This window comes from Pinus tabuliformis, chromosome Q (assembly GCF_031772625.1).
Source record: "Pinus tabuliformis cultivar Carrire ecotype Pingquan chromosome Q, CPIR1, whole genome shotgun sequence".
Taxonomy (NCBI): domain Eukaryota; kingdom Viridiplantae; phylum Streptophyta; class Pinopsida; order Pinales; family Pinaceae; genus Pinus; species Pinus tabuliformis.
The window spans coordinates 905,695,669-905,720,960 of NC_142296.1; the positions used below are offsets into that span (position 1 = coordinate 905,695,669).

General features: G+C 39.2%; 1 protein-coding gene across 1 annotated transcript in view; it reads right to left on the reverse strand.

The window, feature by feature from the left end:
* The window catches only part of LOC149222392 (3-oxoacyl-[acyl-carrier-protein] reductase 4-like), a 145,283-nt gene extending 125,329 nt beyond the window's left edge, over positions 1-19,954 (reverse strand). Inside the window, exon 1 of the mRNA XM_089385425.1 lies at positions 19,552-19,954. Within this exon, the coding sequence (XP_089241551.1) occupies positions 19,552-19,741 (190 nt within the window). The 5' untranslated portion in view covers positions 19,742-19,954. The remainder of the gene's footprint in view (positions 1-19,551) is intronic.
* Positions 19,955-25,292: the final 5,338 nt, after the last annotated feature.

Here is a 25,292-nt window from a genome sequence, read left to right on the forward strand (position 1 = left end):
ACTCATTGTTACAATAATAAAAATTATTTTCTTTATTATTTTGACAAGTACATTATTGAAGATCAAACATAGTCACATTTTCTAACACCAAGGAGGACAACATGCCCTAATGAAGCCAACTTCTTAGCTGCCAGGCTGACTTGGTCTTGGAGGGGTATTTTGACACTTTAAATACAAAAATAATTATTTTGACATGTTACAATATGCCCAATGGGGTCTTCTTCATATGACAATGACTCTATTGACTTCTTGACTCTATGACAAACCCTAGAAGCACTCAATGGGTGCTTGACCTCTAAATAAAATAACCTTGAGCATGAAACCCATGCTACCAAAAATAACAATAATAATTTTTCTTCCTTTTTACAATATACAAGAATCAAGAGTACATTTCATATTTATGAAGACCGAACCTAGTTACATATTTCAACAGTAATAACTGTTATACATCATACAAAGCAAGCTCTCATTCCTTGAGCTACGAGCAGTAATACAAAGAATCAAGAAAAAGTAAAAGGCATTTAGAGGGGTGGAAAAACAAAGGCTGAGGTAACTCATGCATCCACAATTGCTCCCTCCTCACATCTATACACCCAGGATGAGGTACTCCATGATAGTCGATCCCTACAACCATGGCACTTGGCCATGAAGTCTTTTCCCCTCTATTCCATCATTATTCACATGGCACCTATTGATTGAAGGGTGGACCAAGGACATGTCACTTCCCCTTGGGGGTTGAGAACACCTAATAGGATCATCTATTAACCACTCCTACCTAGGGAGGTAACACCATTACGTGACTAAGGCCCCAATTTTGGAAGAGAAGCCTTATATGAAGTGTTAATTTGCCCATTCCATTCAAGCTTGGTTCAATTTGATGCAATAATGAAAATGTACCTAATGATGAAAGTTGCAGCACTGGATATTGTGTGTAATTGATAGGTGGTTCCATCTATAGGTCCGGGCAACTTCACTAGGGTCCAGGTCCTCTAGAGGGACATATTGACACCCACAGGTGATGCGTCGAGAGCCATGGGACTCCGAACAATTGTAGAGCATCATTTGTATCAATGGGCACCTTCAGCACCATAGAGCTCCTTCACTTTTCCCTATATCATTTATGGGACGATGCACCTAGACCAGCATGCCCCCAGCCAGCTTAGCAGTACTACAGGGTCAAGCAATTGATCCAAGGCCCATATGAGGTTTGTCTCATACCTTGAGACATGGGAGGGCTAGCACCATCTAGAGTGACCTCAATGTTGGAGCAAAGTCAAGCATATTGACCACAGGGAGACCCATTTTGAGCCCCAAACCCAAAACTGGGGTCCACAAGATGATTTTGACAAAGATCTAGGGGCCAACCCCTAGAAGGTGAATTTAGAGGGCATCTACACAAATCAAGGCACTCAAGGTCCTCAACGCAAGCCCTAAGGAGACATCCACTAGCATGACGCGAACATTTTGGCTTGTACATGTGGATATTTACTTTATTTCACAAAAGGCTACTAGGTCAGTTTGTGACCTAGACTAGTATTTGCCCATTATTTTATGATTTGGAGGGGCTTATAGGCTAATTAGGCATTTGGGTGCCTCATATAAATAGAGAAACATATCATTGTAGCTTCTCATCATCACCACTTGAGATATTTCGGCCTCTTGAGCTTAATTTGGACTCGTATCTTAGAGGAGAATTTGGAATATCTTTGAATCTTTCTGCACTTTGACATTTGGAGTTGATTTGTCTATATTTGTTGCTATTCTTTGGATGAATGGAATGGAGTATTTGCATATTATCTTGTCAGTGTATCTAGATGTTGAAAATTAATTTCTTACATGTCTAACGTCTGGAATGTTATTGATTCTAGTAATTGCAATTGTGCCTTAATTTGTTGAATACTTATTTGAAAGCCAATCTAGATGATCTACTGCATGCATTACTCATGAATAATGTGTAAATGAATGTCCTTAGTGGTGAACTCTTGGTAGCTCTCCCATGAAAAATCCATCTTCCATTGCATAGGTAATTGTTGGAATTTTGTTGGCTAGGACCTCAGAATTTTGGCCTCCTTAGAAGCTCTTTGGCTAATCTAACACATTGAGGCTCCATATTGCCAAGGAACAAGGCACTGGTCCATTTGGTTGGTGATCACATCTTAATTTTATCCATTTTCTCTCTCTCCTAATTCGTCCCTTTCAATGCCAAGCTAGGAAACTATGGCTTGGTGCAAATCCCTATGCAAGTAGGGTTTTGATGGTTGGAGAGCCACAAACTTTATCCTTTTGGTGGGAATCCACTTCAATTTCATCCATAAATTTTCTTGCCCTAGTTGTTTTCCCTAAGAGGGAAACCTTGGTTTTGTCTTCCTTCAACTTGGGGCTTCTTGAAGGTTTCATGAGCCTTGGCCTTGCTAATATACATTGTTGGAAACCTTTTCTCCTAGCCTTGACCTTTGGTTACTCCAACACTCAACCCATCAATCAAACCCTAGGTCTTGTGCCTCATCAAATAGACCTCTACCAAGAAAGTGAATTGCCTCCCATTGGAGCCTTGAACCTAAATTGTGCCTTTCTTGTAGAAAACCTTATTGTGTCACCTTATAATATCCATTAGGTGACCTTCTCACATACTAGGACTCCTCCCATTAGTGAAAATCCATAAAGAGCAGGGGGTTTTGGCTGTGGTGATAGTGAGCCATCACCCCATTGTTGTCTCTTGGTCTAGTTTATGCCTTGTAAGGTTTCCCTCCACAAAACCTGCTAGATTTTGCAGCAACCATCACAAGATAGATGAATGCTACCTCGGAAATTATGTTAAACAAAGTAGAGAGAACGGATTGGCCAGGGTGGAATCTTTCACCATCGTAACCAATCAGAGAAAAGGGGTCTTAAAACCCTCCAAGAGCCTCAGCTCCAAAAATCAGAAAGATCCACAGTTCGTTATGAGAATGAACCTCCTCCCTCTCTTATATAGTTTTGTCTTGGAGTTTTTCCCCTCCTGGATTCAAATTTAAGTTACTTTTCAATTTCCCTCCTTTTCCCCAAAACCACCTTTTAATTTTTAATTATCTAATGTTACTTTATAAAATGTCATTTCCCGTATGTAACATTAAATAATAATCCCCTTATAAATTAGATTATGGCCTACGGGAATTAGTTAGGCCACTAAGTCATTCAGGTCTTCATTTTGAAAGGGTCATTACACATAAGCTTGAACCTTTTAGCATGAAGGATATTTTTATGGGATGAAAAGATGCCCAATACTTACAAGATTTACCTTCAAGCACAGTGAAAGATAGTGGTAAGTTAAGATGTGGAGGCTGACAATGACCCTTCGTCTTCTATGTGCTAGAAGCCTCTTATAGAGGCAAAAGAGAGAGAATATAGTGTTGTCCCAAGTAACAAAAAACATAATTTAGCAAAACCAAAAGCAATTCCATCAAGTCCTAATGTAGAAACAAATAGCAAAAAAGCCAAGATGCCTTACTTATACATTACAAGAAGCAAAAGAGCAAGTTGGAGCTCCAAATACTTCTTGTCCAATGAGTAATCCTCCTAAAACTCAATTATAAAAAAATAATGTATGGGAGATTCTGTTGAGACCAAAGGACTAAGTCAGCAATTGATTCCAAGTGATTGTACAAGGTGAAGCATATAGTTGATGGCGACATGGAGAAGTATAAGGCCAAACTCAATGCACGAATATTATCACAAAGAGGGACTTAATTATGGTGAGACCTTTGCTCCATTTGCTAGATATACCTCTATGAAAATTATCATGTCTTTAGCATCAATTTTTGGTTGGTCTTTACATCACATGGATGTTAAACTTCTTTTCTTAATGGGCTGATTGATGACACACTTCACATTAATCAACAGAGGGGTTTTGAGGTGCATCAATGAGATACCCATGTATGCAAATTAAAGAAGGCCCTTTATGGGCTGAAGATGTTGATTTGGGGTAGCATCAGATGTGCTCTAGCCACGAAAATTGGTGGAGAGGCTAAGGCACATGAGATCTCCAATACCCAGAAAGGGTTTGGGCAGATTCTAAACAATTTGGGAGATATTAAAATAATTAATATTTTTAATGGAGTCCCTAACTCTAAACTTAGGGAAATTAAAATATTAATGTGAATTAATATAAAACTGTGTCAGGCCCATGGGGCTTTGGATTGACGGTGAATGGGTGCACTGTTAAGGCACTCCTTGCGATAGGTCACTGGTTCAATTCCCCGTGGGTACTTAGTTTAGTCTTAACCTAGAAAAAAAAAATATAAAACTGTGTCAGAATGGTCCAAAAGTCATGGATCAAGCCAGATCTAATCTTAGTCGTTGATTAGGGACTTAATCTCAGTCGTTGATCTGTCAACGAGAAAAGTATAAGAGGAGGCTTGAGGGTCACTTGGAGAACACACCAAGAGATCAAGATTTCGACTTTCTGGGGCTAGGTTTGCTGAGAAAGTTGAGAGAGTGATCAGAGTTGCAGATGAGGGGCAGTGAATACAGAAGCAGAGAGAGGCAGAGATAGCACTGGGAGAATCAGCGCAGCAGCCAGAACTACCAGAAACTACCGGAACAGCTGGGAACACTGACGCAGAGGGCAAAAGTCAGAACTATCGGGAATAGCGAGAACTACCGGAACAGCCGGGAAAGCTGACGTAGAGGGCAGAAGTCGAAACTGCCGGGAAGACCCGAAACTGCTGGAACAGCTGGGAAGGTTGACACAGAGGGTAGAAGCTGGAACTGTTGGGAACAGCCAGAACTGACGGAACTGCCGGGAAAGCTGACGCAAAGGGCAGAAGTCGGAACTGTCGAGAACGTTGACGCAGAAGGCAGAAGCTGGAACTGTCGGGAACAGCCGGAACTGCCGGAACTGCCGGGAAAGCTGACGCAGAGGGCAGAAGAGGCTGACGCAGTCCCTAGAGGTTAACGTTGGGGTTTCGTGGGGCAGACTGGAGTTGTGGAGCTGCCGGAGTGTTTATCCGGGGTTTCAGCCGGAATATCTGCTTCCGAGTAGAGAGGTACTATTGCTGAGATTTTACTCTGTTGGGTAAGCCGGATTTGGCACCCAGATTGTATTCTAAAACTGCTTAACAAATCAAACCCTCAAATAGCTGCACCAGTTTTCCCGCATTGGGTTTTTCCAGGAACGTTAGTCCAAAAACAACAGTGTCACTTGTGTGCTTGTTTCTGTTTCCTTCAGTTGATGGTCTGTAATATGTTGAGCATGTACTTGTGTTTATTTTCATTATTTACATGGTAAATAACTTGTTAATTAATCAGAACAAGTAGGAAGAAATAAACCAGTAAGTACATGGAGGGTTTCTAACGGGTTAGACTTAGAAATTCCAACATGGTATCAAAGCGTGGTTGCAGATCGCAGGAGAACTGAGGACATCAGCAAAGCAGAGCAGTGGCAGCAGAAAACAGTTGTCCCGAGTGACAGAAGTTGTTCCTAGCAGAGTAGCGGCAAGGGAAGGGTGACGCAGTGCCTGCATCATCAAGATTGAGCCGGGAAAAGGCAGCGCAGAGGCTGAGGGAGGCAAAGGCAGACTCACGCAGAGCCACGCAGAGGCCAGGAGGGCTGCCGCAATTGGCTGAGGAGGCTGATTTGTCGGTGTCAGGATTGCAGGGATCCTAGGAGCTCTAACCTTCAGTTTGCTGGGGTTTAGGAGGATGTGGGTAAGTTGCAGAGTGGCGTTGGTGGGGTACTGTAGTCAAAACAGTTCCTAACATGGCAAGACCAAGGTAGAGGGAGTTCTTGACGAGGTGGATTCCTAGCCAAGGAATCTAGATCAGTGTTGCAGTTGCACAGACGATTGGAGAGGGGCATCTCGACATTGGCAGAAGGGTTTCCAGGAGGGAAATCGAGGCTCAGAGGAGTCATACCAAGAACTTCCAGGAGGGAAATCAAGGCTCAGAGGAGTCATACCAAGAACTTCTAGGAGGGAAGTAGAGGAGCAGCGAAATGGCACTACACGGAGTAAGAGACTAGGACAAACTGGACGAAGCCTCAAACTTTGTAGTCTGGAAGGCCAGAATCTTATCTGTGCTAGACAGGAATCGTGTCAAGCACTTTGCCTTGAGGACAATAGCTATCCCAGTTGACCCGGTTGATAACGACAGGTACGAGGATGCAATGGCAAGGGCTAAGAGTATCATCCTTGACGGGGTCAAGGATCATATAGTACCACATATTGCCGAGAAGAACATAGCACAGGAGATGTGGGAGGCCCTGACCAAGTTGTATTAGCATACTTCTGTGCAGAGGAAGATGCTACTAGAAAATCAGTTGCAATCATACCAGATGAAGAAGGGAGAACAGATCGACCCATTCCTCGGTCGATTGAAGGAGATCCGGGATCAGCTGACTTCCATAGGGGCAACACCGAATCCAGAATTGATGGTGAGAACAGCCCTAAACGCAGTCTCAGAAGACTGGGAGGTGTTTGTCCAGAGCATACTGGGCAGGGCGACCCTTCCAGATTGGGAGGAAATGTGGGTTGCTCTTCGCCAAGAAGAGATCAGAAGGCTGAGCAAGGCGGGAAGCAACGGCAAGGGGATCAAAATCAAGGAGGAGGAGGAAGATGTTGCCCTAGCATCTAAGGGAAAGCAGGAGAAACGGAAGAAGGACCTCTCCAAGGTCAAATGCTTCCACTGTGGGGAGCTGGGTCATTATGCGACCCAGTGTCCAAGGAAGAAGAGTAAGGGAGAGGCCTCCGAGACCAAGGCAACGCCAACAAGGGCAGAGAAGGAAGTGGAGATAGATGATGATTGTGCCATGAGTGCTCATGTGCCACTTCAGAAGAAGTGGGGAGACATCGAGTTGTAGTCAGGAGGACTACAGGCAATGAGGGGCAGAATCCTTGAGGTACCCAACCTCTTGGATTATACCTTGTTATGGGAGCCCCGAAGAGGAGTAGTAGGACTGACGGATGCAGGTAGAGACAAATGCGGATGAAGCGGCAGAGAGTGCTATAGTGCAAGAGTTCCCAGGACAACGCGAGGCTAGCAGGCTGCAACAGTGTGAGAGGCACGGGAGTGTTGCACCAGTGCGGGATGGCACAGAGAGGTGTGCAACACAATGTTTTAAAACTCCGACTCTGACTCGGCCGAGGGTCGACTCCGACTCGATATCGACTCGGCCGGCTCGATTTCAATGACTCGGTCGTTGTAAAAAATACATTAAATATTTATGTTTTATAAAAACACATAATTTTAAAGATTTTCATTCATGTTTCCAAACACACAGCATTAGAATATAGATAGAAGACAACATATGATCAAAGTAGGCTCATGAATATATCCATTATATCAAAATGGCACCCAATGCACTGTCCAATACATACATGATGATGATATAGAGATCAAAACAAAAACACATACCAAGGAGGCTATAAATGGCCTCTACAACAAAAGCCTGTGACCAGTACTACTGGCTACTGCTAGAGTTGCCAACATCATCTGGCTCACTATTACTTGGGAGTGGGAGCGAAAGTGGGGAGCGAGAGCGAAAATGGGAGTGGGAGCGACATTTTCAGAAGCTCCTAGTTTGGGAGCAAATCCCAAAGGAGTTCGACAACCAATGTCACTAATATCAAGGTACATAGAGGGATTGGTGCTCTTGATTAAATATGACTTCCATACCCTAATACATGACAAAATTCAATGGAAACATTGCAATCCCCCAATCCTGAAATCCTGAAAAACTGATAAGTCTGCTGGATTTTGAATGAAATCTAAAATTCTACTTTCTCCGTATGAAATCCAATGAGGCTGGAACCACTCTCAAACATCCTGAGTCATTTCATGGTAATGTTAAAAATTTAAGTAAAATGATGAAAATGAAGATTAAGGAGAATGTCACTTTTACTTTAAGAGTTTAACATTACCATGAAATTTGAATAGCATATCAATACTAGGAGAGGGGAATGGACCCCAAATAGCATTTAACTAATTTAGAAAACACCTTGGAGTCCCCAACACTCAGCTAACAGTTAAAATTTCTTAAAAAAATATGAAAAATCGCATTTTTTTTGGGGTTACAGGCCGCATTCATTGACTCGGCCGAGTTATTGCAGAACCGGCCGAGTTGACCGAGTCATGACTGACTCGGCCGAGTCAGTCATGACTCGGCGTCCCGTTCCGTTTTTTCTGCCAGGTCACAAAAAATCCCAACGACTCCGATCAACTCGGCCGTTTTGGATTCGATTCGGCCGTTTTTTAAAATGCAACGGTGTGAGATGCATGGAGTTGTTGTAGCAGCACAGAGGTCAAAGAGGGAGCACTTGTCAGTGACAGAGGGAGCTTCAGCATCAGGAGTGTTTCTAGCCTGACGGAGATGTCAGAGTTGGGAGATCAATTACTTACTTCTCAGTAACTGAGTTGCAGTGCAGCGATTAGCAATGGTAGTGCTATGGGCAGCGCGATGCAGCATGATGAGAGGAGTTGCAGTGCAAATGCAGTAATGGCAGTGGCAGGGCCATGGGCAGCAGCATGGATGCAGAGGGAGTTGCAGTACGGATGCAGCAGTGGTAGTAGCAGAGCCATGGGCAACAATACATGATGCAGCAGTGCAGAGGATGTTGGGCAGCAAGCCTAGCATCAGCACAGGAACTGATGCCGGATGACCAGGGTGATGCTCAGTGAGGAGTATTGCTAGAGGACAGTCCTCGCTAAGAGGGAGTGTTGATTTGGGGTAGAATTTGATGTGCTCTAACCACGAAAATTGCTAGAGAGTCTAAGGCACATGAGATCTCCAATACCCAAAAAGGGTTTGGGCAGATTCTAAACAGTTTGGGAGATATTAAAATAATTAATATTTTTATAATGGAGTCCCTAAGTCTAAACTTAGGGAAATTAAAATATTAATGTGAATTAATATAAAACTGTGTTAGAATGGTCCAAAAGTCATGGCTCAAGCCAGATCTAATCTTAGTTGTTGATTAGGGACTCAATCTCGGCCGTTGATCTGTCAACGAGAAAAGTATAAGAGGAGGGCTTGAGGGTCACTTGGAGAACACACCAAGAGATCAAGATTTCGACTTTCTGGGGCTGGGTTTGCTGAGAAAGTTGAGAGAGTGATCAGAGTTGCAGTTGAGAGGCAGTGAATACAGAAGCAGAGAGGCAGAGATAGCACCATGAGGATCAGTGCAACAGCCGGAACTGTTGGGAACTGCCAGAACAGACGGGAAAGCTGACGCAGAGGGCAGAAGTCGAAACTATCGAAAACTGTGAAACAACCAGGAAAGCTAACGCAAAGGCAGAAGCCAGAACTGCCAAAACAGCCGGGAAAGCTGACGCAAAGGGCAGAAGCTGAAACTGTCGGGAATAGCCGGGAAGCTGACGCAAAGGGCAGAAGTCGGAACTGTCGGAACAACCGGGAAAGCTAACGCAGAGGGCAGAAGCGAGAACTGCCAGGAACAGCCGGAACTAATGGAACTGTCGGGAAAGCTGACACAAAGGGCAGAAACCAGAACAATCGGGAAAGCTGACGCAGAGGGCAAAAGTCGGAACTGCCGGGAACAACCGGGAAAGCTGACGCAGAGGGCAGAAGAGGCTAACGCAGTCCCTAGAGGCTGACGTTGGGGTTTCGTGGGGGCAGATTGGAGCTGTGGAGTTGCCGGAGTGTTTATCTGGGGTTTTAGCCAGAATATCTGCTTCTGAGTAGAGAGGTACTACTGCCGACATTTTACTTTGTTAGGTAAGCCGGATTTGGCACACAGATTGTATTTTGAAACTGCTTAATAAATCAAACCCTCAGATAGTTGCACTGGTTTTCCCGCATTGGTTTTTTCCGAGGAGATTAGTCCAAAAACATCAGTGTCACTTGTGTGCTTATTTCTGTTTCCTTCAGTTGATGGTCTATAATATGTTGAGCATGTACTTGTGTTTATTTTCAGTATTTACATGGTAAATAACTTGTTAATTAATCAGAACAAGTAGGAAGAAATAAACCAGTAAGTACATGGAGGGTTTCTAACAGGTTAGACTTAGGAATTCCAACAGAAGAAAGCACCAAACCTAGTAGTTAATGATTGACAATGCTTATGGAGATTGGGCTTCACCAAGATTGTTGTAGATCCTATTTTTTATTATTTGTTTGTTAGACCTGATCTACCTATTTTGGTTCTATATGTAGATGACTTAATACTCACAAGTAACTTTGAGAAGCTCATAACATGGTGCAATACAAAGTTGACATGTGAGTTCAACATGAGGGACATTGGTCTTATGCATTATTGCTTGCGTCTATAAGTTTGGCAGGGTACAATTGAGGTCTTCCTTGGACAGAGGAAGTATATAGTTGAGATTCTAAAGAGATTTTAAATGATAGTGTTAAAACCCTTAGCCACTCCTATGGTTCCATATCTAAAGTTGCATATTGACTTAGATTCATCTTTGGTAGATCCTTCCATTTACAAGCAATTGATTAGTTCCCCTCTATATCTAGTTAATACCAAACCTCCTATATGTTTTGGAGTAAACTTTTTGAGTCAGTACATGGTTGCATCAACGTATATTTGCTAAGTTGCTATAAAGCATGTGCTTTGATATTTGAAAGGTACAATTCAGTATGGCCTAAGGTATGTTGGAGATGGTGACTTGGTGCAATATGGTTTTTTGTTGACTCTAACTGGCCGAGAGAAGCAAGTCGCAAGGAGATTACTTCAAGGTTCTTTTTTAGGTTCGGTTCAAGTATGATATCCTAATTAAAGGAGAAGCAAGTGGAAATGGCACTTAGTTTGTCAAAGGAAAAATAATGCCAATCAGTTTTGCTATTTGTGAGGCCACCTGGCTTCACAAGTTCATAGCATAGTTGACCAATCAAATGTTGGAGCCTATTGTGGCATATTGTGACAATTGGAGTTGTATCAAACTCTCTAAGAATCCATTGTTTCATTATCACTTCAAGCATATCGATATCCAATACCATTTCCTCGTAGACAAACTCCAAAAGGACGCAATAGTTCTTGAGTAAGTTCCTTCAAATTCACAAGTTGCATATATTTTGACAAGGCCACTAGCAGAGGGAAAATCCAATATGTTGGAGGAGAGACTTGGATTGGTGCAAAACACATTTCTTATAAAGAGGGAGAGTTAGATTGTACCTAGCTGCTCGATCAGTATTCTCCTACAACTAAACTTAGCCAATAGTTTGCATCAGATCCATACAATGCCTTGCAGATTCAGCTCACCTTGGGATTTGTGAGTTGATGTCGCAGGTGAGAAGACGTACTAGAGAAGCCTCTTAGACATACACCTTGTTTTCGTAGAGAGTAGAGAGGTAAAGGACACATGCATGCTAGTGAGGCCATACCAGAGAGACCTTTTAGACATGTATGTGCCCTCTACCTCTCTGCTCTCTACAAAAACAATAAACATGCATCCTCTATTTCTCTACTCTCTACAAAAACAATGTGCATGCATGTACCATTTACCTTTCTACTCTCTACAAAAATAATGCACATGCACCCTCTACCACTCTCCTCTACACAAAATCAATGCAACTGTATGTTCCCTCTACCTCTCTGCTCTCTACAAAAACAACATACACGGACAATCTACCTCCCTGCTCTCCACAAAAACAATATGCATGTGCCCTCTACCTCTTTGCTCTCTACAAAAACAATGCACATGTGCCCTCCGCCTCTCTACTCTCTACAAAAACAATGCACATGTCTAAGAGGCCTCTCCAGTGTGCCCTCTACCTCTCTGCTCTCTACAAAAACAATGTGCATATCTAAGAGACCTCTCTAGTGTGCCCTCTACCTCTCTGCTCTCTACAAAAACAATGTGCATATCTAAGAGGCTTCTCTAGTGCACCCTCACGCCAGCTACATCAACTCGGAAATCCCAAGATAAATATCTGCAAGGCAGGCATGCATGCACCAACCTTAGAAAAGTTCTAATTTTAGTTGGTGTTATAAAATTAGAAGTAATCCATTTTCTTCTCCTAGATTAGGTTATAATTCTGTGAGTATATAGTTGTTTTCTAGACTTAGCATAGCCATTTCTTAACTGGGTTAGATGTTGTTTTTAATATAGAACTGGGGCACTTTTCCTTATTAAGATTTTCCAAATTAAGCAGGGCACAACTTTCAAGCAGGCAATTCTTCATGCATGAGTCTATCTCCTTGAGATGTTTTATCCTATGCAATGTCCTCTTGCGGAACTAGGTGTTGAAAAATGTAACTAGTGTCAGTCTTCATAATTGTATTTGAGTCATGATGTAATGCATTTGTTACAAGAAAGAAAAAGAAAAATTATTTATTAGCATCGGTTTCATGCTTTATTATTTTATTTTTAGGTCAAAGCCTTCATTGTAGGCTTCTAGGATTTATGTCGTGAGTCCTTGTCCTTGTCAGTATTTAATAGACCCTTCTTGGGCTTTGTATATCAAGAAAGAAAATTATTTTTGATGTATTTTGGTCAATTAACCCTCCTCCAACAAGTCAGCCTCAAAAGGAGCCAGAAACCACTATAAATAAGCAACTGCTCAACTCATTTGAAGAACACACAAAATCAAGTTCAATCTGTAGTTGCAGGAGAAAAGAATAAGTGTGGAATATCCAGAAGAGGCTAAAACCCTAGCGAAGAAGTTTGAAGACCATTTTCTCTCTCTTTTGATTCACACGTGCGAAATTCTGAAGCTGCAGGAGGGCTGGAATTGCAAATCTGAAGCAGGGCCGAAATTCTGTTGCAGTAGGGCTGAAATTCTACGCTGGATGCAGTTTTGATGCAATTTGACTGGAGTTGACTTTTGATGTTTGGTTAATCATCTTGGAGGTTGACTTGGTGGATAGAAGGAGGTTCTTTGTCTAAGGTCTTGGTTTGTATCAATTTGATTTGAATTTACTAGTGGAAGAGTTTAATTGGATTTTCCCCTTCATATGGGTTTTGCCCTGGCTGAGTGTCTGTATCTGATGTCATTGATTTTCATGTTTTTGATTTGATAATTGCCTGATGAGAAGAATATAAAAGAAGAACATAAAGAAAGTTACGAAGAATACAAGAATATCACAAGTAATTGTCAACATAAGAAAATCTTTTTGCCTTTATGATTTTCTAACACTACAGTCTTAGGGTTTTTTCTAATATCACTGACAAGGATGGATTACTTTTGTAGCCTCTATGCCTTCTTTGTCTATAAAATAAAGAAGGGATAAGTTATTTATCATTTCAATTTTGAGTGAGTTCTTGTATTGTTTTCTTTTCTAAGTTGATAAGAGAAACAAGGATGTGTTTTTGAGTGTTTCATATTCTACTGTTAGTGTTTTCAGTTAGCCTGTGTGTCTGTAGATCTAGCATATATACGAACAATATTATGAGCTTTCCATTTTAAGGCTTTCAAGAGTTTTCGGTTGTGATTCTGCTAACCTAAAAATTTAAAATTTACTGGCTAGAAGGTAACCCCAAATTTCCAAGGGATAGGTTGAAGGGTCAGGATAGGTAAAACCTTAACTATATTTTTTTGAATTGAGCCTATTCCAAATCCACCTAGAAATGGTCACTAAATTTTGTGGCCAATTCCTCCTTGCCTCCATATCCAGGAAAAGTGCCCTGTTAGGAATCAGGATAGTTCCCAGCAGCATGGCAGCTAATCAGGATTAAGCATTTGAACTCATTTAGAAGAAACAAAATGATGCCAGGTTTAATAAGACATGGCCTATTAAGAATTTTTCATTGTATGGGAGCTTTCTAATTCGTGTTGATATATGTGTGTGTGTGTGTGCAAATTATTAGGTGAGTGAAAAAAGTTGAAGCTGGATGTGACCAAAGTTGGAAAAACTTAAATTAGGGGGATGAACAGGGTTACGAACACAATGTAAACAATGCCCCATGGAGGATATTGTTCCCTAGTAAAGTATCGCTCATTTTAGTTTCCTTGCTAGGTAGCAAAGAGGAATACAATGAATCAGCCACCCTGTGTGAGTTCTAGTTTCAAAGGGTGCAAACTTTTGTGTGCAATGTTAGAGGTACTTCTGTGATTATTTATGCGTGTTGTTGACTCACCCTAATCACTACACTTTGATTCATGGATTTGCTAACTCTTAACAGAATTTAAGCTAGGGCAGCAAACATATCACTGTTCCATTTGAACATGGCTTTTTAAGTATTGCTTATTTGCGTATGAATAGGGTTGGATAGCATCCCAACATGTTGTTTAATGGACATGTGAAGAAATTTTTGGGTTGTTTTATACCTGAGATTTTGGATCAGTTATCTGATGACATCAAATATATTTAAATCCAACAATCGTAGCAATGTATTAAGGTCTCTCTTACATAGATCTTGGTCTGATCTTGAGTATATTGGGGTTTCACACAAGAATCCATTTGTCAAAGCCCTCTAACCTTGGGCCCTGGGGTGAAGGCTTCGTGGGTCACTAGTCTTCTATCACACTCCAATCTTCAACTTTTAGAGGAGAGGAGCCCCAAAATGGTCCTTTCGTGATGAAATTTTGGCCTTTATCTTGCAGGTTTAGTTTGTTGAGAATCAAGATTAAGGTTTTTCCAAATGGCTACATTGGGAGTGTTCTCAAAATCTAGATCTTTCAAAGAGGCTGTGGCAGCCACAGTCTTTAGGAAAACCTACCATTCTCACTTTATCATTGAGAAAGTGGCTTCACCCCCAATTATTTCTGTTGTCCGGGAGGTTGTGGAGCAAGTGTGTGTGTGTGTGTGTGTAAAACATGACCCATTGTGTCAATTTAACAAAGCTCTGACCTCATCTCACAAATTTACACCACTAGATCTCACAATCTTGGAAACCCCTCCTCAAGAAGAAGCTTATATCCACACTTGTGCTAAAGGTTCCTTCCATATAGAGTCTGAATCCATAGAGGATAGGGATTGTATCAATCAATCCATTCCAAGGTTCTAGGGACTTGCTAGTTTATGTGTGACTGTAGTACCCCCAACTTTGACACCTCTTTTAATTCTTTATCTCCAACATCAGCGTGGATTGGACTTCTCAACCAACCCTTGCAATTTGGGGGGAGAGGGAGGGAATCCATGGCCACTATCTAAAATGCTTCAGGGAAATTCTTTTTCAACTCCCCTAACATTGATAAGATACATATCACAACTTTCACAAGGATGTATGTGGAAATGGACCTTGCAAAACTTAAAAGGCTTTCCAAGAGGAATTGATTTAAATTGACTTATTATACATGGAAGCTAAAAATGGACTATGACCAGATACCCTACAAATGCAGGTCATGTTTTGCCTACGAGCATTTGGCATCATCCTACCCTAATCATAAATCCAAAATTGCTCAAGACACCTAGAATTCTTCTAGGGGAAGAAGTAGGTAGTGAAAACCCTGAAGACCCATGTGGTGGTAAGGGCAAAGAAGTGTCACCATCTTATTGATCCTCCCAAGAATCAATGGCTAGAAGAAGGGAAAGAGATTTCAAGAAACAACATTTACAATAAAGATGATCCATCAATCAACTCCCCAAATTAGGATGTGTCATTATCCATGAAAAAGGAGAAACAAGACAAGTCGTTGGATCAAAGAGAAAGAGGTGAGGATTCATGCCTTCTTGAGGCTTCAAATATTGACAAACATTATGGAGGATCAACCCAAATCTAATGACAGGGATTAGATTGAAGAAAAAAAGGAAAAGGAAAAGGAAGATAGAAAGCATATGAATCTCAAACCAAGAAAAAAGAAGGGCTAAAGGATAAGTATGACTTGTACAAAAATGCATAAAAGGTCCAAACTAGGGTCAACGTATATTTAAATTGTAGCTGTGATAGGATTAGTTGTTTAGGGTGGTAAGTTAAGTTGAGGTAACCTAAAGTTGTTGAAACATAATCCTTAGACCAGCTATGGTGCTTTTGGAATGGTATATCATTTTTTACGAAAATAAAAAAGGTTGACCTGGATGTGCTGCACCTACACCAACTGCTAGAGTATTGGGGGGGTTGCTCCTTATGCTATGACTCTGAAGTTACCTGTCAACTCCCTAGCTCATTCTTGCTATTCCAAACAACCACGCAGGCCTAAAAGAAGGCTACATCACGCATTGGTCAAGTTGTCCATAATGAGGGAGTGTCATCACAATTGACCCCCTCCATCACAACACTAGAATGATGAGTTCCTATAGCTCAGCTTTGCCGTTTTTGAGACAAAGAAACCTAATAAGGACCCTTAGAAGGGCCAATGATGGTTGATACACTACCATACCAGGTCAAGAGCTAATGAATGAGGGATAGGGGCCCAACCCAATAACAATGACTACCTCCGACCAATGATGGTTGATACGCTACTATACCAGGTCAAGAGCTAATGAATGAGGGATAGGGGCCCAGCCCAATAACAATGACTACCTCCCACTTGAAGTGAGCCTTATCCTATTAATTGCTTGAGTTATGAATTTCATTGCTTGTACTTCCAATTGTGCGCATTGGAAGGCTAAACTTTATGGATATTTATGAACCTGTGCCAACTACACTAATATTACCAATATTGTATGCTCAAGTAGCAAATGTGGTTTTTAATGATCTTGGGTGATTGGATAGTGGAATCTACCCAACTGTGGACAAGCTTGTGGTGGTTGCTTAGTGTACTACTCTTTTTTGTATAAAATGCCCACAATGTACATTACTTGTTTATATTAATAGTCAAGGGCGGCATTTTATTCAAATTAAATTTAAGACACGAGCATAGATAATTGCAAACTTTACTATGGCAACGAGATGAATATAAGCTTTGCTCACAAGAAATAGTTATTGAGAATTTGAGAAAAATTGCTTGCGAATTGTAGTTTGGGCTTCATGTTGGCTCTCAAATCAATGACAAAGATCATCTAGGTTGGAACCAGCCATCACAGCATCCAACAACAAATATCAATTAAAAAAAGAGTTATGAAGAATTGAAGCCAAATAAAAATATTGCTTGCATTCTAAGGGCAATGTGGTTTCCTCCAAGAGAAGGATGTTATTTGTCAAGTAAGAAGTCATTGGCCCTAGAGGAATAGATAAACTGTCCAGAAACTTCTCGAAAAGGATGTAGCAACTCAAAAGATAACATTTTTTTGAGACTCCAATCAAGAGGAACTTTAAAAGGGATTGCTCGATGTGGGTGATTTTCTAGGAAGGATGTCTAGGCAAAATCTACCATCAACATAAAGATACATGAGGATGATGACAACCCAATGAAGTATCGATGGTTGGCTCCATAAATGTTGAAAGACAGACTTGTGAGTTTAGTCGGTTTCCATTAAAGAGAGTAATTGATGTGTTAGAAATTTTGTGGATTGAGAAGGGTGTAGGGATAATGTCAACACACAAGCGTGTGTGCGTAAACATGTGTGGATGTTTAATGCCAGTGTTAGGTGTCATATATATATATATATATATATATATAAAGTGTGTGAGAGAGAGAATAAAAAAGAATAAATAGAAATAGTTTATTTCTGTGTCTGCAAAATCAATTGACCTGTCATTACAGGAAGACTCATATAATTGAACCAAAACATAAGAAAGCAATATAAGAGAATAAAACAAAAGAGTGAGATGGAAAGAAGGTGTCAGTCCAAGATGTATTAGTTGCAACATCAATAATAAAACAATCTTTGATTTACTCTTCACCTGAAGTTCTACTGGATGTGTATGTGCACCATAAAAATTATCATGCATGACCCACATTAGATATATGTTAGGGTAATACATACATAACTAGGTTGAGGAAGGAACAATGCATGTAAGCACAAACCTGCATTTCTTACCCTGAGTGGTACAGCACACCAAAGCACCAAGGATTGCCAAGCAATGGAAAACTAACTAGGTTGAGTAAGGAATTGTGCATATAAGCACAACCCTATATTTCTTACCCTATGTGGTAAGGCACACCAAAGCACTAAGGATTGCAATCTTGTGCCAGTTGATATATGGTGAAAGGGTGGAGCCATGTGCAACCCATCTTTTATATTTAGGGAAATAAGGTGACCATGTGGCACTAATTGGAAGAGAGACTACATGATAAGTTTAATTGGTTTTATATCTTTCCTTGTAGGCAAGTACTATCCACCGTGCAACATGAATTGATTATTGGACTCTATTATCACACACCCTTAGTGCTTGAGAGGATCTGCGATTAAGATAACCCATAACACCATGTTGCTTGTCATAATGTCTTTCAGGTGCAGAAACGCAGTTCAGAACAAATGGTATATTGCAGTTCCAAATGCATTTTGAGAAAAAAGTTGAAGAAATTGTCTCCTAGGATTCACAAATATAGATCACCGTTTTAATTTTTAACAACAATGATTTTATAATTATAAATAGATAGCCTATCAAACTTCCCATCCACCTACACCAAACTTCAGTAATTGCACGCAAAATCTAGGATTATCTTGGAAGGGTAGGTCCTGCCTAAAAGGTCAACCCTTCAAAGAGTTGATCCTGAGAGTCTTAGAGTTGGTCCTGACTGAAAGGTCAATTCTTTAAAAAGTTGGCCATGAAAAGCTTCACTAGGTTACTTGAGTTGGAAGGGTTGGTTATGCCTTAGTTGAGTACAGCAAATGGTTGGTCCCGATAGAAAGACAGTAAGGTCCTGCCCTTCTAGCAAAGGTCCTGAAGGCGGGCACGAGAACAAGATAAGATCCAAGCACATCCAAAGACATACCTAAATGGGAATACTTACCAACAAAGGGAATAACTAGACACATTCCACAACCTCTCGTAAATCAAGGGAGTCAGATACTAAAGTTATCAAACAGTGCCACAACCACACAGTCACAGCAGAAACAAACCACAACACAGAATCTTCTTGGTTACCTTACCAGATTCCCTTCAAGCATTTCAGTTTAAGACTTACTCGTATTCAAAAAACAACGAAGTAGAGACTGAAACTTCTGCAACTATATAAGAGAATCCTGTGAACTGTCTCTGAGAGCCTTCCATGCCTCGAGACTCATACTCGCTCATAAGGGAGCTAAGATTTCAAGCTCAGTCACTCTTAGCTTCACCTTCCTGTTCCAATTAGGTAAGCAAACGGTCACAATACTGTATTTGACCAGCTGTCACATGGGTGGACCCTAGAACAAAATAAACAGTTAGCCAGTGGTCTTAAGCCCAATTACTTCTCATCAGACAGGTCCACTCTGCCTCCACGGGCATAGGAAAAATGCAACTGTGTGAATTTGTATCCATACCCACAGACAACTAATCCAAAATAAATAGTCGACTGATCCAGGGATTGGTAAAGGGCAATATATCTCCGAAGCATCAAGCCTTCGCCACAATAAACAGAAATCGAAACCATACAAAATATAAAGATTGACGGATCAGATCACGTTGTCATCGACAAGTCCCAAAACTCACGCATACGCATAAACAAAGAGGCATCTCCAAATACAGATATGTCTTGAAAGTTGAGTAAGGGCGTCCCCAATTCCCAACAGCCATATGAATTGTGCGGTCGATATGGGGCCAAGGAATTCAAGACTAACTCTTTGCAATTCAGAAATGTAAAGTTCTGAAACAGAGAGTAAACCAAAGCTTTGTGTAAACAAGAGAGGGAATAGAAATTGCCTGCTACATGGCATAGCGATCTCGATCTCAATCGTAAGGTGGAGGAAACACGAAGGGAAGGGCATTGACATTGGCATAGAGAGTGCCCAAATGTTAGCTGGTGAGCAGGAGGAACAAGCCTATTAATCACTGCGTTATTTGCTGCGTGGAGCATCGCCACATTGGAAGCCGCCATGGATATGCTCGCCATTGTCTTCTCAGTGGAACTCTGAAGGGATCCGCAAAACGATGGTCTCTTCCTGCTCTACTGATTTCATCGTTATATGATATCCAAGTTGTGTTTTCTTGAATACATCGAACATGACTCGAAACATATCGATGATCTCGATGACTTTAATTATTATAAAAGTTATTTACAGTTGGGCGTTGATAGAAGTCTCTGTTAAATTATTGCTCGTGAATGGTGGGTTGGTTGTGGGCAGGTTAGTTGTTGGTCAGTAGACTTTTGACATCGTGAAATAATTTGTGGACGGAAACAGAATTGATGAATGACGACGACATCAAACCAGGGTCTTTAAACAAGAAGCTTATGGGCATGACCAAACCAAGGATTATGGGTTTGTGTAGGGTTTAGTGTAGGTTCAAATTTTTATTTTTTTTATTAGGGGAGGATTTGAGACAAATTTTTATTTTTTTATTAGGGGAGGATTTGAGAGTTATTTTGGAAGAATTAAATGATCTAAAATTATTGAAAAAAAAAATCAATCTCCACCGAATCAGATTATCAATTATTTTAAAAATATCAAATTAAACTATCATTATCCCAAAAAGCATCTAGCACAACCAAATTAAACTATCCCAAAAAAGTTGTCAAGTTTCATTGAACTTCACACAATTTAATGATAATATCTCACAAATGACCATAAATCATTCTTTCATTTAATATTAAAGTTAATTTTCATCTTAAGTTAAAGTAAATTTTACTTATTTTTAATTAAAATAATAAAAATAAAAATAAAATAAAAAGAGTTGTCTTTAATTTTGATTTTTGGAGGCAGATTTCTAATCAAAATCTACTGAAAAAATTGTGATGAAATTTTAATTTATATTGTTTAAAGTTTGTGATAAAATCTTAATTTGTGTTGTTTAAAATAGTTTTTGACTGTATATACTTTGATTAAAAATTCACTAATCAAACTTATCATCTCAATAAATCCGTGCCTAATTCTAAACAAATTAAATGAAAAAATAAACCAGAATTATTTTTGTTTTAAATCACACTCAAAACAATTCCAAAATAAAATATACCCATATAAATTAGTTATAAAATAAAGTACACATAATTTCCAAAAATTATGACTCAGCATCCTAGAGGTCCTCCCTTCCCACATGGTTTATGTGTCTAACCGAGAATGTTTCCTCTCTTTTTTATATATATAAATTTTAGGTTTTGTTGGATAATCACCGAAATCAAGGAGCGCATAATAAACTTCTACATGAGTTGTTGTTTTCTATTAGGAGGTGTTCTTTACCTCTCATTCCAATAGTTCGTCCATTTACAAAAATGTAAATCATATGAAATAAAATTTCTTCTTAAAGCATACAAATTGTGATTATAATAGTGTAGTTATTTTATTTCGCAAATTGTTGGAGCTTTGAAAGATCATGTGTTTTCATCATCTTCAAGACAATAAATCATGTTCTTAGAGAGGTAGACTGCTCCATTTAATTGAGGAAGAAGTAGAATAAGGTATAAAAATTGTTGGGAGGAGTATAAACATTTGGCTTATTAATATTAATATTTATTTCATTATATAATTATTTATTTATTTTCATTTTCATTTTATTTTATTTATTTATTTATTTAATAAATTTTTATTCTTTTTATTTTTATTTATTTATTTACTTATTTTTTTTTTTTTCCTTATTTTTTATTTATTTATTTTATTTTGTTTTATTTTATTTATTTATTTTATTTTATTTTTATTTTTGTTTTTTTATTAATTTATTATTATTATTATTATTATTATTTATTTTTTTATTTTTATTTTTATTTGTTGAATTGTGGCTCATGTGATCCATAATATTTATAAGTAGGACTTCGGCATAAATCAAATAAAGAGAGACATTTTTCGACGTGTTTCCAATTAACTAGTGTGGTTCATCGTCAGGACAAGTTGAAGAAACAGATCCAGCTTAGCAAGTTAAATAGTTTGAGCAGAGCCTCCAATGGCTAATTTGACCAACGGCTAGTTTGCTTCTAGGACCAACGGCTAGTTTGCCTCTAGGACCAGGGTCAAAATTATTTTATTAATTTAATTAGTAATATTTAGGACCAATCCCATATATATATATATATATATATATAATTATAATATTTATAATGGGTATTTAGTTCAATAATAATAATAATAAGTTAAATAGTATTTAAAAGGAAATTTAGTTAAATAAAGGACCTTATAATACATGAATTAAATGCCTGAATACAAATATATAAAGTAAAAAAGTATTATAAGTTAATTAATAATTAAATGGAAAATTAGTTACATAAAGGACTTATAATATCTTAATAAAATAAAGTAAAGTCAAAAGGATGCTAGGTTAGTTAGAAAATTAGTTAAAAAGTATAAGTTGATTAGAATTTAAATGGAAAATTAGTTATATAAAGGACCTTCTAATATAAGAATTTATAGAAGTAATATAAAATATATATAAAAAATTGAAATGGGTGTTTGTCTAGGAGTATTATTAAAATTACAAGCTAATTAGAATTCACATGGAAAATTAGTCACAAAAGACCTTATAATAAGAAATGAAAAAATTAACTCTCTAAAAATAAATAAATAATTAAATGAAAGGAGAAAATAATGATGAGAAAACATAAAAGTCTTTAATAAAAAATAAATAAATAATATATATATATATATATAAATAAATAAAAATAAAAATAAAATAAAATAAAAATAAAAATTAATTAATTAATTAAAAATTAAAAATAATAATAATAATAATATATAAAATAATAATAAAAAATATATATATATTAAAAAAAAAATTAATAATAATAATAATATTTACGATCATATTTATATAATAGTTGCGATCATAATCATTAAAAAAAAAAAAAATTATCAGGAAGAAGTAAATAGAAAGAGCATCAGAAAAGAAGGAGAAGAGCCTAAAAAAGCCAGAAAACAAGAAGGATAAGCACCAACGACAGCAAAGAAGAAGAAAAAAGAGAGGGGGGAGGGAGGAAGAGAAAGACTAGGATGAAAGGGCGGGGATCCAACATCTACTGATCTTCCATCCATCATCCCTATTGAGATTGTTTGGCCTTCTTTCAATCTTAAGAGCTTCCCTAAATTTACGATGATGGAAATGAGCAACTTTGGCGACAACCTTGGCCTCCTCTATACACACATGATGCTTGGTCTTTTCAACATGCTCCGCCAAAGCTGAAGACTTGGATCTCCTATGTCTTAGGTCGGCTACATATTCGTTGATCCTCTGATGGATGGAGCGCCCCGTTTCCCCAATATAGGGGGGCCCACAAGAACAAGGGATCAAGTAGATGCTCTTCATGTCCTTGGGGTTAATGGGATCTTTCACCGATCGGAGGGAATTGCGAATGGTGTTGAGGGGCCTAAAGGTTGAGGGAATCTCATACCTCTTAAGGATCCGAGCAATCTTGTCCTTGGTTCCTTGGACATAGGGAAGATGGACACCTAGACGGCGCTCTTTAGGCTCTTTCCTAATTAACATATTTTTAGAGGCTTTACGGAAAGCCTTCTGACCCAGGCGCCTACTATATCCATTCTCCACAAAGACATCAAGGAGATGGGATCTCTCCTTATCAAAGCTCTCACTATCAAAAATCCTAAGGGCACGAGTAGCGAGGGTGTTAAGAACACCCATCTTCTGAGCAGGGAAATGATGGGAATCAGCATGAAGATACTGCTCAGTATGCGTTTTCTTTCGGAACACAGAGTGGGAGAGATAGCCATCCTTATTCTTGGATATAAGAATATCCAGGAAAGGGAGGCTACCATTGACCTCTTTTTCCATGGTGAACTTAATGGCAGAGGACTGGCTGTTGAGGTGATTAAAGAAAAGTTCCAGCTCCTCTGGACCATGGGGCTAGATGACATTAGTGTCATCTACAGACCTTTTCCAAAGCTTGGGAAGGAGACGAGCCGATAAGGATATCGATAATATTTGTTACGTGGTTAATAATGATAATTACATTAGTTTTAATAATGACACTAATGATATTAATAATAATAATAATTCTTATAATAATAATAATAATAACTTATATAATAAGAATAATAATAATAGCATTGTGGATAATTTTTGTTCTGATAATAATAATAATACCAATTTTTATGATACTAATAATAATAATTTACCCCAAGATGGCAAGGATTCTCTTAACATTAACAGCTATGTTTCTGATAACCATAACAATAAGGTTTTTGGTGGGGATCCTGTTATTCTTCCCCCTTCTTCCGGGAATAATAAAGTTATTAACCTTTCTAGCTTCTCGTTCTCCCCTTCGGTCTTTAGCCTTTTAAGCAAGGGTTTAAACTTTGCCCTTGCCCCTAGAAATATCCCGGTGGATGACATTATTTGCGACGTGGAGTACGGGATTAGAGATCTTCCGGATAAGATCAAGGACACTATTAGGCAGGATTGTGCTGTCGTCCTTAGAAAGGCTAAGCCCCCTCGGAAGAACCTCAGCAATGAGGAATTCTCTGCCCTAAAATCCCTAAATCAGAACAAAGATATTGTAGTTCTGAAAGCGGACAAAGGAGGAGCTACGGTCATCATGAATAAGGATGATTACCGTAGGAAGATGTTAGATCATCTTCACAATAGTGGCAGTTATAAAAAACTACCCAAGAATCCTCTGAAGAAGATTTCTAGGACAGTGGCTCTCGCCATCAAATCGAATAGCTCGGTGAGTTCCCTGTGCCACAAGCTCATTGAAAGCAATCCCATTGCTCCTAGGATCTATGGGTTACCGAAGATTCACAAGGAGGGGGCTCCTCTGAGGCCTATCGTCAACACCATTGGTGGTCCGACCTATCTTCTGGCTAAGTTCCTTGCCCTCAAACTTAAGCCCCTGGTTGGCCGCACTGAGTCCTTCGTGAAAGACTCTGCATCCTTCGTTAATGAGCTTAAGGATATTAAGCTTAGCCCTGATGACATTCTCGTCAGCTTTGATGTGGTCTCCCTTTATACTTGCATCCCTATAAAGGAGGCCTTGAAAGTGATCTTTCGCCTAACAGATCCTGATACTGCTCATCTGGTGGAGATCTGTCTCACTTCCGCTTTCTTCTGTTTTGAGGGTGAATTTTTTGAATAGACTTTTGGTGTTGCCATGGGTTCCCCTCTTTCCCCTGTTGTTGCGAATCTTTTAATGGAAGATTTCGAAGCCAAAGCTTTAGCCTCAACTCGTCTCCTTCCCAAGCTTTGGAAAAGGTATGTAGATGACACTAATGTCATCTAGCCCCATGGTCCAGAGGAGCTAGAACTTTTCTTTAATCACCTCAACAACCAGTCCTCTGCCTTTAAGTTTACCATGGAAAAAGAGGTCAATGGTAGCCTCCCTTTCCTGGATATTCTTATATCCAAGAATAAGGATGGCTATCTCTCCCACTCTGTGTTCCGAAAGAAAACGCATACTAAGCAGTATCTTCATGCTGATTCCCATCATTTCCCTGCTCAGAAGATGGGTGTTCTTAACACCCTCGCTACTCGTGCCCTTAGGATTTCTGATAGTGAGAGCTTTGATAAGG